The sequence below is a fragment of the Tamandua tetradactyla genome, chromosome 13, assembly GCF_023851605.1.
Source record: "Tamandua tetradactyla isolate mTamTet1 chromosome 13, mTamTet1.pri, whole genome shotgun sequence".
Classification (NCBI taxonomy): Eukaryota; Metazoa; Chordata; class Mammalia; order Pilosa; family Myrmecophagidae; genus Tamandua; species Tamandua tetradactyla.
In genome coordinates this window covers 7,576,757-7,593,309 of record NC_135339.1, presented here as the reverse complement: position 1 = coordinate 7,593,309, position 16,553 = coordinate 7,576,757, and the positions used below count along the sequence as shown (strand labels likewise).

Here is a 16,553-nt window from a genome sequence, read left to right as displayed (position 1 = left end):
ACTAGGGAGAAAGGAAGAAATGTTAAGCTTCCCCATCTGGGGAATTCCTGATATTCTTGCAAGCAGTGGGGATAACCAATTCAATAGGCTGAGCCCTTGATCTTGGAGCTCAGACACATGAAATTTATTCCTGCAAAAGAGAAGCTAAGCCTACTTATAATTACGCCTAAGAGTCACCCCCAGAGAGCCTCATATGTTGCTCAGATGTGGCCTCTCTCTCTAACTCAACTCTGCAGGTGAACTCACTGCCCTCCCCTCTATGTGGGACATGACTCCCAGGGGTATAAATCTCCCTGGCAGTGTGGGACAGAAATCCCAGGATGAACTGGGACCTGGCATTATGGGATTAACAAAGCCTTCTTGACCAAACTGGAGAAGAGAGAAATGAGACAAACAGGTTTCAGTGGCTGAGAGATTTCAAACAGAGTCAAGAGGTCATCCTGGAATTTATTCTTATGCATTATATAGATATCCCTTTTTAGTTTTTTATGGTGTATTGGAGTGGCAAGAGGGAAGTAACTAAAACTGTTGAACTGCATTCCAATAACCTTGATTCTTGAAGATGATCATATAACTACATGGATTTTAAAATGTGACTGTGTGATTGTGAAAACCTTGTGTCTGATGCTCCTTTTACTCAGGGTATGGACAGATGCATAAAAAATATGGATAAAAGGAGTTTTAAAAAATTGGGTAGATTGAAATACTAGTGGTCAACGAGAGGGAGGAGTAAGGGGTATGAGACGTATGGGTTTTTTTCTTTTGTCTTTTTGTTTCTTTTTCTGGAGTGATACAAATGTTCTGAAAATGATCATGATGATGAATGCACAACTATGTGATGGTATTGTGAGCTATTGATTGTATACTTAAGATGGACTGTATCATGCCTGAAGATATCTCCAAAGCATTTTTTAAAAAAGAACAGAGTGCACTAATAAATTATGGCTCAGTTCTCAAAATATGTCAACCAAAGTGACCAATGTAAGTACATTTCACCATCAACCAACAGTCTGCTTTGGGGCTGGGAGCAAAAGGCACCAGAGACTTCAAGGGACTTATCCATCTCTGCTGACTCCCCTATTACAGAAAGGGTGATTCCAGAAATGTGACTTAGGACACTGGGCAGTTAGAGACACCCATTTTTGGGCAGTGGACACAACATTGCATGGTATTATCTTTTTTTTAATTGTGAAAAATAACATATATACAAAACAGCAATAAATTTCAAAGCACACTGTAACAATTAGTTGTAGAACAGATTTCAGAGTTTGGTATGGGTTACAGTTCCACAATTTTAGGTTTTTCCTTCTAGCTGCTCCAAGACACTGGAGACTAAAAGCAATATCAATATAATGATTCAGCAGTCACACTCATTTGTTAATTCTTCCTTCTCTGATATAACCCATCTTCACATTTGATCTTTCTCCCAATCTTTAGGGGTATTTGGGCCATGCCCATTCGAACTTTTTCATGATGGAAAGGACTGTCAGTAATATGGGATTGGGAGATGGAACTGATTGATGTTCTGGAGAGGCTGGGCCCTCTACGTTTCAGGATTTATCTGGCCTAGGAACTCATCTGGAGGTTGTAGGTTTCTGGAAAGTAATTATAGTGCATGGAACCTTTGTAGAATCTCAGATAAAGCCATAGGAATGATTTGGGTTGGGATTTGGCAAACCACAATAAATATCAATATCTAGCTGAAGCTTGCATGAGAGTAGCCTGCAGAGTAGATTCTTGACTATTTGAATTCTCTCTTAGTCAATGATACCTTATTTGTTACATTTCTTTTCCCCCTTTTGGTCAGGATGGCATTGTTGATCCCACAGTGTCAGGGCCAGGCTCGTCCCTAGGAGTCATCTCCCACATTGCCAGGGAGACTTTCACCCTGGATGTCACATGTTAATATCTTGGTACTGCCTGGGCCCTGCCTGGAAACGGGAAGACATCTGGACATCCAGGACATTCTCAGTGTCCTGAATTTCTACCTCATTGTGATTTAAAGAATCCAGGGCCACTCTGACCGAAACCCTGGGAGGCATAAACACAGGGGATGGGGATGGAATTGGCATGAACTGGGCAGGAGGTTTCCACCATGTGCAAAGGCAAAGAGGTAACAGGGCCAGAAAGCAATAGCAGCTTCTGTTGGTCAGGCTGGAGCAGAGAGCATGAGCAGGCAGCAACCAGAGCCAGGGAGAAGCCACTCCACCCCATCAGCTGCATTCAGTTGTCTGGTTCCGGAATCTAGGCAAGCAACAAGTTTTTCGAGGCTATTTATAGGGGATGAGATTTTCTGCTTGGAAATACCTGCCTGCTTTCTCCTGGATTTCACATCCTCAGAGAAAAACAGTGGTAAGAGTAAGAAGTGAAAGAGAAAGAAAAGAAGAAGAAATCTTGTTGTCTTCCCTGCCTGCCTCCCTCCCTCCCATCCAAAGAGTGCCACAGCTCCTGCCGTCCAGAAAGCTCTGGAAGGAAGAGGAGCTTCTGGACACGGTGCACTTACCTGCCCTGAGCCCTGCAGGCACTGGACAGCCTGCTTGTGGGTGAGGCCACACAGACTCACTCCGTCTACCTGCACGAGCCGGTCACCTGGAGAAAGGGACAGATGACATCACTGTCATGTCCCAGGGCTTTAGTGGGAAAGACTCTTCTTTCATGCCCCTGCTCTCTATCCCTGCCTGGAGCCTCAAGGAAAGGTGGAAGGCAAAGCCACATGCTGTCCCTGAGGATGCGAGGGGACTCCCTGGTGGCCCACAGTGCCAGCCTCCCCTGTGGACACCAGGCGACACCTTTCACTCCAACCTACAAGGCACCGGAGAGGTCAATGAGATAAAAGCCTTTGGAATATTGGCTCACGAGATCCTCACCCCTGTTTCCCTGTGAAAGGGCTTTTGAAAGTATTTTCAAGTCGCTCGGGGGTAATATTTATATCTCCACAATGTGTTTGATATAAATATTTTTTAAAAGGTGAGGGAGATGTGGTTGAGACAGAGCATACTGGAATTCTAGGGGACAGGGAGACAAGTAAGATTCCAGGTCCCCTTTTGGACTCAATTCTGATAGTTTCGGAGAATAATAGAAAAAAAGGCCCCATCCCCATGGGATGGGATGAAGGGCAGAGCGAAGGCTCCTGGTGTCCCCCAAGATATGAAAGTGGGGCTCACCCATGTCAGGGAAGCATGACCCTTTCCCTTTAAGCCCACGTTTATTGTACATCGCTTGTTTCTATATTGCCTCCTGCTTGCCAGTGTATCACATCTGATGCCCACGGTAGCTCTACCCAACCGAGTAAAGTTACTCCCTTTTAGGTAATGAAACCCCAAACCAGGAAAGGCCATTTGCTTGCACAAAGTTTCCTGGAGTGGGAGGGGCAAGGCCTGGGGGCTGGATGCTGCTGGTCCAGCGCTCTTGACCCAGCAGGTTGCAGAGTCTCCACAAAACTCCACCTCTCACCCCGCAGGATCCGCCCTTCCTTGGCGGCCGGCCCTCCAGGAATGACGGATTTCACGTAGATGCCTCCGTAGAGCAGGCTCATGTTAACGCCACCCTGGAAAACACAACCACACGACTTGCCACGCTGGCCATCTCCCTAGGGGAGGCCCTCCCCAATTCTCCAGTGTAGGTGCCCCTCCACCCACCCACCGGCCGGCCACTGTATCCCAGTACCTTGTCTCGGTCAGACACTGTCTCATGTGTTTACCTGCTCGTTCAGGCTATATCGCCCACTGAGCAAGCTTAGGTACCGCCTAAGGGAGCTTGGCCCCATCCCCAGAACCAAGCGCGGGCACAGGGCAGGCGCTCAGGACTCGGAATCACATCAGCGGCACCACAGGTCTTCCGTGGGGAGAAACCAACATGGGTGAATACAGCTATTGGCCTGAAGGCTTGAGCCTGGCACATCTCACGTTTATGTGATGGATTGTATATACCAAAGTAGAATTGAACTCTACAAAGGATTCTGCAACTTATTATTTTTTTTCTGCTTAATAGATTATGAACATCCCTAAAGGTTGGTAGATAAAGACCTAACTCGATCTTTTCCTTTCTAATTTACTTTATGCATGTATACGCACATACATAGATTTTTACACCTGTTTTACAACATACTATCTCATACAGTGTTTTTTCTCCTCCTCCTCCTTCTCCCCTTCTTTTCGTTCTTCTTCCTATCCTTTTCCTTTTCCTCCACCTCTTCCTCCTCTTATACACAGCATTTCTTACTGGGATTCTTATTTCTATGAAATAGATTCCCAGAAGTGGTATACCTGGATGGAAAGCTACGTTCACTTTTCATAGATGTTTCCAGATCATACCCCAATGTGAATTTAAACATAATTATTCATTTTTCCACTGGTTTTGAATGAGAGTTCCCTTTGTCTGCATCCCACCAGCACTATTTTGCCAATCCGGTGAATATAGGTTGTAAACTTTATTTTCATTTAATTTGTATTCCTGTGCCTTTTCCTAGGTTTGAGCATTTTTCATTTGTTTAATGACCATTTGGATTTGAGTGTGACATTTCAGTCATTATTTTTGAAATTAAATTTCCCCAAAGGACATGAAAGTTATTTGCTAGCCAAAAAAAAGTCACCAACCTCTTCTCCACATATATACTTGCTGTGAATAAACCAAAATTCAGCAAGCTTTTCAAATGAGAAATAGCCATGTTTAGGGGTCTGTGGTAGTTTGGAGGCTTTATGGCCCCTAGACAGATCATGTTTTTAAAGCCAAGCGAGTCCTATGGGTGTAGACCTATTGGGTATGGAGATTTTTATTAGGTTATTGCAGTTGTGGCAAGCCACAGGTGGGTCTTAATCCTTTTAGATGAGTTCTTGGTAAAAGGATGAAATTCAGAGAGAAAGACATAAAACAGAGAAAGAAAGATACAGAAACTCAGAGAGAAAGTCATGGAGCAAGAAGCTGCAAGCCATGAAGACTGGAAGAGAAGGGAGAGACCAGCAGTCACTGCCAGGTGCCTTGCCAGGTGACAGAGGAGCCCGAGATCACCAGTTGTGGGTCTTCAGGGAGAAAGCATCATCTGTTGATGCCTTGATATGGACATTTGCATGGTCTCAGGATTGTTAGCTTGTAAGTTAATAAATCCCCATTGTAAAAGTCAACCCAGTTCTGGTATCTTCATATCAGCACCTTGATCAAACTAAAATAGTGTCTAATAGGATTGTTACTGAAGGCAGAAATAAGTTGTCTATACATTTTACCAGCCTGTTCACTCAGTGTGGACACATGAACCTTATTTATCGGTTTCTTACTTGTTCACTTAAAACCTTTGTCCACTGACATCAGATTTATTGCTGCCTAATGATCCAACAACCCAGGTTTCCTTGCTCTAGGCACAGCACATTATCAAGTAGGAAAGCAAGGAATGTCCTCCATTCACCTATCTCTTGGATTCCTTTTGAAAGTTTTCAGCAGCCATGCATTCCCTTACTGCTGGGAAATTCTGTTCTGTTTCCAATCAGTAATCAAGCCCCACAATGAAGTTCCTGAAATCTAAATGCATTGCAATGCTCCAGAATAAAAGCAGAACCCTCTGACCTCTGAGTTCCCACTGCCCTTTGTGAAACCGTTCCCTAAACACCCCTCAGGGGTCTGCCAAATAGAGCTCAGAAACCAAGTGCAAGGTGCAATTCCTAGCTGAAGCCTTCCTGACTTGACTTTGTCCTGGTTCTTGGAGCTGAGAAACCCCAGGTTCCACCTTGACCCATTCTGGATAATGGTGGTTGACCCCACACATCTTTGGCTTTGTGCTGCTGCAACCCACTTTCCTCACCTTCTTGTTGTCCAGAATAACCCCAAAGTCAGGACACATCCCTCAATTCCACTCACACTGCCTCCTCTTGTTGCTGGAGCTCCTGGTGCCTGCCCAGCACAACCTAAGGGTGACCTGTGTCTCCCAGTTTGCCTTTGACCTCCCATGCTCCACTGCAGGTCCCCACTGATTTCTTAGTTCACCCACCTTCCATGTGGTGATTGTCCCCCAAAAGCACATTATCAAAGGCTGACATATGCATGGGTGCCCACCAAATGGACATCATTTCAACCATTTGCTTTCCAGGCTCTTCTAACAACTCTTACGGTCACACTGAATCCAAGTGTCCCATCTTCTTTCACCAGTTCCACAAAGTAGATTTCACTGGCATTTGTTTCTGAAGGCGACGGCAGACAAGAAGAACCAGCACTCTGCGCCAAACCAAAATAAAATGAAGGCATGAAAGCACTCACCCTGTCCATCAGCAATGGCACCTCTTAGCTCAGCAGAAAGAGCATGAGCTTCAGAGCAAGGTCAATAGAGTCTTCATTTCTAGTTTTATCATCTTCTCCTCACATGATCTGGGATGGACCTTTGGTCTCCCCAGTCTCAGTTTCCCGATCCACAAAAATGAAGTGAGAGCTCCCCTCCCAACAGTGGGACTAGGAATGATACACAGTACATAGTAGGGGCTCAATAAATAGAGGTTCCCTCCTGTCTCCACTCATGATGCAAACATCTATATTAAAACTGAAGTTATGGGCAGTGCAACGGTGGCTCAGCGGCAGAATTCTCGCCTGCCATGCCAGAGACCCAGGTTCGATTCCCAGTGCCTGCCCATGCAAAATAAAAAATAAAAAAATAAATAGTTTATATGAAAAGAAAAAAATTGAAGTTATCCAAAGAAGTCCCGGTAGCGTCACAGATGCTACATGACCAAGTGATGGCAAACTGGACACCAGATAGACAAAAGTTTCTCAGGTAGAAGGAAACCTCAGGAAGCCTTTCAATAATTTCTAGTAATAATGGTTGTTTAGAGTCCCTACTGTACAATGGATGAAGGCTCCAGGGAAACTGAGAATGAACTTACCTACCTCATACTAGGCACTTTGCTTGGCGCTATGACATAACCATGTGAGCTCTGTTCACATACTCATCCAATCATTTATCAGCATTTATTGAGCACCTATTATGTTCCAGGCACTGTGCAAGTTGCTGGGGAATTGGCAGTGATGAGTCAGGTAAAGGGGGTGTCTCGACAAGCAACAGCAGGAAACAAAGCCCAGAGTTGTATGTCAGTTTCACAGGGCCCAAAATAGAATGGAGAGGCTGGAGAGAGGGTTGGAGGAGAAATGGAAGACTACTCCGCCCAGCACCCAAGGTGATGCAGCTGGAGGACGGAAGAGCTGCAACAGAACCACAGAGCTCCTTGGTCTACCAAAGCCAGGCTTTATCATCTTCCTTCCTGATGGGGCTGTTAAGAGCAAAGCCACTGAGTTGCCAGCTTCAGGATCAATTAGAAGCCAAGAACATAGGGGGTGCAAGGATAGTTCAGTGGTAGAATTCTCGCCTGCCATGTGGGAGACCCGGGTTTGATTCCCAGTCCATGCACGTCCCCAAGAACAAAACAAACAAGCAAAATACAAGCAAAAATTCAACAAATGGTGCTGCAATAATGGGATACTCACATGGAAAAAGAATGAAATGTGACCCCGCCATACAGCATAAAAAAAAAAAAAAAGAAAAGAAACTGAGAATATAAACCCTCATGTTGTCATTACCAGGAATAATTATAACGGGCAAATATGGGTATTGGAGGCAGGAACACTGAGCCCCTGGGGCCCTGGTACTGGCTAGGAGTTTTTTCTCCTTTATACTGTTCTCAAGAATCAAGAGATGTGGCAATTAATTTCTATTTTGCAGAGGAGGAAACTGAGGTTCAGAGGAATTAGGTGATCTCCTAGTTGCATGGCAAATGATGAGAAGGAGGACTTCAAATTCAGGGCTGTTGGGCTCCACCACCTGTTCTCTTTCCTCTACATTTTAGAAAGTAAACAAAAGGGATGGGTACCTTTAATGGCGGAGGGGCAAGCTGAGGCCCCAGCCTGGGCACTGAGCTCAGAACCTGAGCCATTTCCAGCTCCTCGACATTTCTCTCCTGATCTTGCACATCTGATGAAAAACATTCGTGATTCCCATGGCCCCAGCTGTCCGCAGTGATGATCCCAGAACTGACTGTGCCATTCTTTTCCTCATTTGGTGTATGTTCACAAACACCTATAAAAATAAGCCAAGAAAGAAGTCACCTTTCCAAGGTGGGCATCTCTATGTGGCGCTTAGTGGTTTCTTCCAACAACAGAGAGACCATTTGTAGTTGCTGGGAATGCAGGGAATTTAGCACCTCGAGAAGAGTGAGGCATTTAGAACAGAGGAGGGGGAGATGCTGCATGTGACTACAAACCTAAATGGAGCATAAGTAACCCAACTGTGAAAAGACAAGAGCGGGGAGAATTAATATCGCCAGGTCCCCCTTATTAAACTCCTGCCAGGTGCAGGTCCATCTATGCCATGCCATCTTCTCGACAGCCCCATCAGGAAGGTGTTCGCCCAATCCAACATGAAAAAGTACAGCTGAAAGGGTTGCTCTGCTCGCTGAAGTTCCCATAGCCAGCAGGTGTGGAGCTCTAAGCCCAGCCTCTCTCAGAGAGCCCGCTGAGCACACCTGAAATCACCAGATCCAGAGACAAACATGTATGGTCCTTTCTGGAGTACTTGGTCATGTCCAGACTAGGGTGAAGCCCGGGCGATTGCTTCCTGTCTACCCCACATCTAACGCTGACCTGGCATAGAACACAGGAAAGAGCATGACCAAGAATCCAACAAGTGAAAACTTGGGCAGGGTATTTAAGAATTTGGGACCTCAATTTCCTTATATCTAAAATAGAAGCAATATACCAACTAGCTGGTACGGTTTTGGTAAGGATTAGAAACTATTCAGAGAGAGCTAAGTCCATCGTAGAGCCTCAATAAACATATTCACTCATACTACTAGGTGCTCAATATACATATGTGTAGGAAGGAATAACAGATTTTCTTTAGATTGGGACATAACAAACACACAGGTAGATTTACTACATTTCATACAGATTCATTAGCCCCCACAGAGTGCCCAAGCTCACATGCTGAATTAATTTTATTTGAATAGATGCGATTTGAAGTTAGTCAAATCTAAAGGTATTCAGTAGGGAGTCGTGGGGCCACAATTCCCTTGTGCCATATCCCTGGCCAGTTCCCACAAATAGTCTCTTGCTTTGTCCTTCTAGCAATATTGCAAGCACCTGTGCGTTTTCTTCTCCACCCCCCATAAGAGACCAGGGTGGGACTTTTGTGATGGGTTGACAAGTCAAACCTAATTTGTATCCTGCCTCATGGAAACACAAGCTAGAAGCCAGTCTGTGGGTGATGAGAACTCAGTTTGCTGTAGACCTTGATGGCTGCTTGTTTTATAGGAATGTTTTCAGCCTGGCCCCCAACTTCCCACAAGGCTGGCTGCCCCAACAGCATAAAAAGTCATGATGGTTCTCAGGCAAACAGAAAGCAGTGATGGGGCATGCAGACTGTTGCTATGTTACACACAGATAATGTGTGACTTTCATACATTTTTAAAAAATTTTTCTTTCCTTTCCCCCAGCAGTATTTCAAGTTGTAGAATCAGAGGTACAGAAATCACAAATAACATATATATATATTTTTGACATGGGCAGGCTCTGGTAAACAATCCCGGATTTCTGGCTTGGCAGGTGAGAACTCTGCCATTCAGCCACCATGGCCCACCCCCAAAAAGAGTAGTTGCTTTTTAAGAGTTAATGTCATGACAGTTTTTGATCAGTCCCTCCCATAATTACATCACTGTTTGTCACTGGCAGATGGCAAAAAAAAAACTTTTTGTGTTGCATATTATTAGATATGATTGATATGAGATGATATATTTCTCCACTTTACATTTTAAAACTGGTTCACTTTATCACAAGGGCAACAGGTGCTTACCTATCTTTGTATTTCCCTCCAGCTAGCTATAATTATGGATTTTAGGTGCTTTGTAACCAGTTACGTAGAAAGCAGCAGACAATCAAAGATTTAAGGGGAGTGCTGTCAGCTGTCAATTCACACAAATGGGAGTGTAATGTGGAATATTCTGAGAGTTTCTGTTTTTGTTCCACTTCTTTTCATTAAGACTGCTAGTGAAATGCTAGTGATCAATGAAAGGGAGGGGTAAGGGGTATGGTATGTATGAATTTTTTCTGTTGTCTTTTTATTTCTTTTTCTGAATTGATACAAATGTTCTAAGAAATGATCATCATGATGAATATGCAACTATGTGATGATATTGTGAATTACTGATTATATATGTAGAACGGAATGATCATAAGTTAAGAATGCTTGTGTTGCGTTGCTGTTATAGTTTTTAAAAATTTAAAAATTAATAAAAAAGAAAAATAAATGAATAATAAGTAAATAAAAAGACTGGAATCAACCTTACATGTCAACTATTGGCAATTTAAGTTTCCTCTTGTGTCATTCAGTGTAAAATTATCTAATTTGAAAACAAAGGTAAGTTATGAAAAAATAAAGATTTAGGCACTGTTCAATTTTTCTTTTTATTTCGTTAAATTAAAATTTTCTTCAAAAATGCAAAAACAAAAGGGCAATGTGACAGTGGCTCAGTGGCAGAATTCTCACCTGCCATGCCAGAGACCCGGGTTCGATTCCCTATGCCTGCCCATGCAAAATAAAAAAAAATTTTGAAAGGCATGGTGGTCAATCTCTGCCCAAGAGATATAGCCAGCATCACCATGGAAACGTCTTCCCTTGGCAATGGGATGGCAGGTAACTTCTGTATAAGGAACTCAAGCTCTGATGAAGGTAGATTACCAAAAAGTGACTGATGCCCCCCAGAGAAAAGACATATAATTCCTAGACACTGTGAGGAACCCACCCATTGTCTAAAATTCTACTGAGGCTAGTGATTTGAGCATTGCAGATTTGGGGTACCCATTTTTGATGTCTCCCCCACCACAGCAGGCAAGTCATCCTAGAATGACACTGATTTGAGGTTACATCGGCTGCATAATATTTCCTGACAGCAAACTGAATGGTTTAGCTGCTCCTCTCAGTCACACTTTTGTAGGATATGCAGAAAGAGAGAAAATATTGTGGGAAGAGCTGTAACAGTTGGGGGAAACTTAATAGAGACAGTAAGCTAGAGGCTGGCGTATGTGGATTTCCTGGGGCAGGCTCTGACCACTGGATGAACAGCCAATTTCAAGGCCCAGGACTGCCTCCTTTCCATGGCTTCTGGACCAAGCAGACTCAACACCTGGGAAAGCCATCTGGGGGTCTGCACATACGTGAGAACAGGACATGCACCGTGTCATGGTCAGGTTCATGTGTCACCTTGGCCAAGTGGTGGTTGGGCAAGTGCCGGTTTGTCTGTTGCGTTGCAGACATTTCATAGAATTAAATCATGATCATATCAGCTGTACCCACAGCTGATTCCATTTGTAATCAGCCAAAGGGGCATGTCTTCTGCAATGCGTGATGCTTAATCTAATCACTGGAAGCCTTATAAGGAGGATTCAGAAGAGACAGTCTCTTCCTGTTTCGGCTGGTGAGCCTCTCCTGTGGAGTTCGTCCAGACCCTCCATCGGAATCCTCAGCTTCACAGCCTGCCCTACGGATTTTGGACTCTACATTCCCGCGGTCACGTGAGACACTTTTATAAATTTTATATTTGCGAGTGTTCCCTGTTGATTCTGTTTCTCTAGAGAACCCTAACTAATACACACGGTTTCCAGGGGGCAAGGCAAAATGGGGGGGGGGCTGCATTTACAATCTAGACAATGCTGGATGATGTGATGTGAGGCTCTCCTGCACAGAAGGGAAAATTGTACAATGCCATGTCCCTGAAGTGTAAGGAAGAAATCCATGAGCCTGAATTTGCAAAGCAGCCTGCTCTTCAATTCCAGGACTATTCAACCAAAAAGCGATCATATTCCCAGGTAACTGGGGGTGAAGGGCATTAGCCTCCCCCCATTATCTCCATCGATCCCCCCAAACCTGCCCCAAGTAAAGGTAATTAGATTATTCTTTAATGTAGACAATTGTTGCTCTCTTGTTCTTATCTAAAGGATGAATAAAAGCATCTTTTAAAAAAAAGCTTCACTCATCTGGTTGAATTGTAGCATGCACACCAAGGAAGAAAAGCATGTGTGCTCTGCAAATTCAGTTTCATAATACCTGCCCAGGCCCCTTCTCACCTGACTGCCCTGACTAAGCCCCTCCTATGAAGACATCCTGGCACAGCCATTTCCAAAAGAAGCTTCATCATGGTAAAAATATCCTCTCTGTCCTGCATGGAAAAGTTGGCAGAGAAAAACACTCAATGGGTAGATCCAGCCATGAATTGAGTACATTGTTTCCTTTCAACAGAACAAGCACCGGGTACAATGCAAGCATATTGATTTGTTCTATTGCACTGCTTCTTTGCAAGCCACTAACTACCGGAAGGAAAGCAACATCAAAGACCCCCAGGAACTTAGAGATCCAGTACCCATGGTAATAATGCAGTCCTGAAAATCTAGGTGGCTTTCCGCTTCCCAAAACCAGGCTCAAACATACCTTTTGGCTGAGAAACCATTAATTCTATGATGTCGGGAGAATTCTGAATCATTCTAACAGCTGTGTTGAAAGTGAAGCCCTCCAGGCTGATGTGATTCAAGGCTAGTATCTGCCCTCCTAGAAATAAATAAAACCTCTCAATCATCCCATCAAGGAAATAGGAAAAAGTCATTCCTTAACACACCAGCCCTGGCCATTTACAGAGAAAATGTACCTGGTTTCATCTTTTGAGCTCGCTCTGCTGGGCCCCCAGGTGTGATAGAAGAGATGAAGATTCCAGAGTTAACTGTGCTCACATCTTCTCCTTCATTAATGACAAAACCTGTGATTCGAGATGATAGTTCATGGTAAAAGAATACTTAATGATTTGGCAGCTCAGAGAGGTTGGGTCGTTGGCTCGATATCACACAGCCAGCAAAGGACAGAGCTGCTGTTTGCACATGGGTCTCTCATTCTCAAGCAGCTTTCTCCTCTGCCAGGACACCTGGAGAACCTGGATAAGCAATGCTCCCCAGGAACAAGCCCAGCCAAACCAAGGAACAACAGCTCACTCCAGTGTGGGAGAGTCTGCCCCAGGAGGTCATCAGAAATTGGAAATCAGATACTCTGTTTTTTTTAATCAGATACTCTGTCTCTGTTTCTTGTTCCTGTGTGATTTTTTTTTAAATTTAAGGGTATTTTCATTGAGATTTTATGGCATGAATAAAATAAAAACACACTTTAAGCCCAACAGCCAGTGTTCTTTTATTTATCCTTTTGAACAGCTATAAATAATGACTTTTATGTTTTCAATTAGTACCAAAGTAATACTTATTTTTACATCAATATTTTCCCCTATACCAAATCAATATGAGTTCATGCCATGACCTTAGCAAGTTATTTAACTTTTCTAGTGTTCATTTTCTTTTTTTTAAAACATTAAAAAAAATGTTTAGTAACAAAATCAATCAGCATACAACACGAACATTCTTAATGTATAAATATTCCATATTTGGTGTGCAATCAATGGCTCACAATATCACCACATAGTTGTATATTCATCACCATGATCATTTCTCAGAACATTTACATCACTCCAGAAAAAGAAATGTATGATTTTTTAAGGATCGTTAAAGGGGGTAAATAGTAAGAAATGAAAACATTGATTACTCCTGGCCATCATTAAGAATCTAAATACACTGGAAACATGCTCTTAAATGGCATTGGGCAGGGGTGGTGGGGTGGGGGTGGCTTTTTTGCAATCTTGTAGCTAGATTCTCAAGATACACACCCCAAAGCCTTATCATACCCGAAAGGAAAACTTTGATCCCGAAGTCCCACTGCTCTTTAAGAACACTTACAGGGAGGGAAAAGCAGGGGTCCCTGAAGAGGGCAAACTGGGAGAGGAAGGGCAGGAAAGGGGAATAGAAAGTCAAAAGGGATACAAGCTTCCCCCCATCTGCCCAGGTTAAAGAGGGGTTCTCGCCTACGGGGCGTGGGGAGCCAGCTTACCAAAACCATGGCACGGGTCACGCTGCAGTGTCACACAAACGATTTCTCCATCGGGTTCAGCTGGAACGCTCTTTATCCTGTTATTCTGTGATCCTAGAGGTGGAAACCAAACAACATACGTCGAAAAGTCAAGGAACCCCAAAGATTGCCAACGAGCCAGGAGATTCCAACCCCCAGAAGGAAGCCAGCCTTCCAGCCTCTGAAATGTGAGCCAATAAATTCCTGTTGTTATGTCAAAAACAAACAAACTAACAAGCAATACAGGTGCTTTTCCCTCAAATTATTTGGGAGCGAATACAAAAAGACTGAATGCTTTTTGACAAAGTAAAAACAAACCCTAAGAACAAACTGAGTTTAAATATAATCTCCCAACAACACTGGAAACAGGTCATTGAACACGTAATTCCGATGAGCCTTAATGGGTCAGTGTGGGGTAAGTTTAGGCTTATAAGAGCAGAAGTTGGGGTAGGGTGGGCTGGCCAGTGGTGCTTTCCCGTGGCGCTTGCCTGGAATGGATAGTTTCTGACAACTTACTATAGCTGGTGCTTTCTGCCTTGGTCTTGGAGCAAAGACAGAAGATGAGCAGACACGGGCCTGCCTGGCAATGAAAATTAAACAGGGGGCTCAAGATGGACAGCTAAGCCTTCACCCTTTGGCTTCTAATAGTCAGGAGGTGACACAAGGCCACCAGTCCAGCCGAAGCACCTTGGAACGTCCCCCTCCGTGGAGGCTAGGGGAGCTGCTGGCAGGCTGGAGTCCCGGTATGGCTCTCTAACGCTGAGCGCAGCACACCTGGAAAAGTCCCCGGGTGGTGCCCCACTCCAGCGCTTTCTGCGCCTCTCCTTCCCCCAGGCACCAGGGCAGATGCTCAGAGACAGCTCAGGATAAAGAGGTGCCCCGGGGGCATTCCAGATCCACCTCAGGAGCATCATGCTGGTTGCATGTAAACATTTCCTCTCCGCAAGGAATGTCTTTGTCTTTGTACCCTATTGGGCATTTGCCAAGAGTATGTGGGAGAGAGGGAAAGCTGTCTACTTTGCCTGTGTTTGCTGGTGAACCCTGGGAGAAAAGATTCCGAACACCAGCGACTTGTGTCTGCAGGACGAGGTGGAACCATCACGGGTGCTGGGTTTCCCTAATCAGCGTGTCCCGCCGCCCCTCGCTAAGCAGATGTTCCTCCTTCCAGATGGGACCACGGGGATCTCTCAGCCAAAGCTAACATGTTCCTGACCCACGTTCTGAGCCGCAGCCAGATGCTGGCTGTGAGAACTCTTCCCAACCGTAAGTAGTTTTGAAAATAAAAAAAAAATTTTTGAACATTATTTGGGAGCAAAATGACATGGTTCCAAGAGATTTTTAAAGCAAGCTCACGAGGAGGGTTTCCTTTACCCCAAACGGAGTCCACGGCCTGATCCACCCCGGTCGGCACGCTCTGAGCAGGCTGCCCACAGAGCGGGGTGGAAGACTTTGACTTCTGGATCAGACAGGAGCTCTCCAGCTGTTCCCGGCCAGTGCAGGGGCTGCGGAAAGGAACAGAGAAGACCAGGCAAGGCAAGGTAAGAGAAGATGCTCCTGGGAAGCAATCTCGTGGTCTTGCTGACGGTGGCCTGGGGAAGGCAGCCTGGACCCAGCCACCCAGCAGATCAGGGGATGGTCCTCCGCAAGGGCTGCTCTGGTTATCGGGAGTCCATCAGGGAGAATGGCTCTAGGGTCCCACTGTCCTAGAGGGAGGCAGCAGAGTCACCCAGGTTTGGGATAAATCTCTCACTGTCTTGCTTTCGGATAGGTTACACAGCCACTCTCCTAGAGGTCAAGGGCAAAGAGTGGCAACATTATGGACTCATACCCCAGACCGTGACTATTGTCTCCTATGGACACATAAAGAAACTGAGGCCCAAATAAGATCACCCCATGTAGGGGCTGAGCAGGTATTGGTAATGGACTCCCATTGCACAGACCATTCTTCAGAACCCTGTCTTCACATCAGCCAAGATTCCTGACCATCTCCAAGTCTCAGCACTCTACAGAAGCCCCATCCCTTGCACTCACCTGGAAATTCAGCCACAGCTGTGGCAATCGGCTCCCTGCCAGCTCAGCTCATGCTGATCACATCCTACCTCAAATGCACAAGGGTTTCTCCTGCCCCTTGAGTGTGAGTGCAGCAGAAGAGACACCGTGCCTGTTCCAAATCCAGCCTTTAAAAGGAAGCAGCTTCAACCCTGGGCTTGGGGAGCCTTGAGCCACCACAGGAGAAAACCGATTCCTTTGCCGCAGGCAGCATGGGGAGGGGTTTGCAATGACGTGGCAGGGGAGGGGTCCCAATAGAGATCCCCATTCCAGCCGTCTCCCCCAAGGTGCCAGGCGTTTGAGGACAGCCATCCTGAACTCTCCTGACAAAACCAGCCACCCCACCCCGTCAAAGCCACACAAAGCAGAAAAATCCCTCGGCTCAGCTCTGAGCCACGAAAGGGTGAACCTAAAAACTAAATGGTTCTTAAAGATTAATGGCTTTAAGCCAGTTTGTTCATGGGTAGTTTATTACATGGAGAGAGAGACTCCAAGAGTTTTGTTTTGTTGTTATTGATTTCAGTAGCAATACATACTTGCATCAGTA

General features: G+C 45.0%; 1 protein-coding gene across 1 annotated transcript in view; it reads right to left on the bottom strand.

Moving 5' to 3' along the window:
- Positions 1-16,553, bottom strand: part of FRMPD2 (FERM and PDZ domain containing 2) — a 126,675-nt gene that overhangs the window by 21,265 nt on the left and 88,857 nt on the right. The window contains exons 18-25 of the mRNA XM_077126488.1: positions 15,353-15,459; positions 13,940-14,026; positions 12,663-12,770; positions 12,449-12,565; positions 7,842-8,047; positions 6,097-6,201; positions 3,454-3,547; positions 2,504-2,589 (exon numbers count right to left, since the gene is read on the bottom strand). Coding sequence (XP_076982603.1) covers positions 2,504-2,589; positions 3,454-3,547; positions 6,097-6,201; positions 7,842-8,047; positions 12,449-12,565; positions 12,663-12,770; positions 13,940-14,026; positions 15,353-15,459 — 910 coding nt within the window. The remainder of the gene's footprint in view (positions 1-2,503; positions 2,590-3,453; positions 3,548-6,096; positions 6,202-7,841; positions 8,048-12,448; positions 12,566-12,662; positions 12,771-13,939; positions 14,027-15,352; positions 15,460-16,553) is intronic.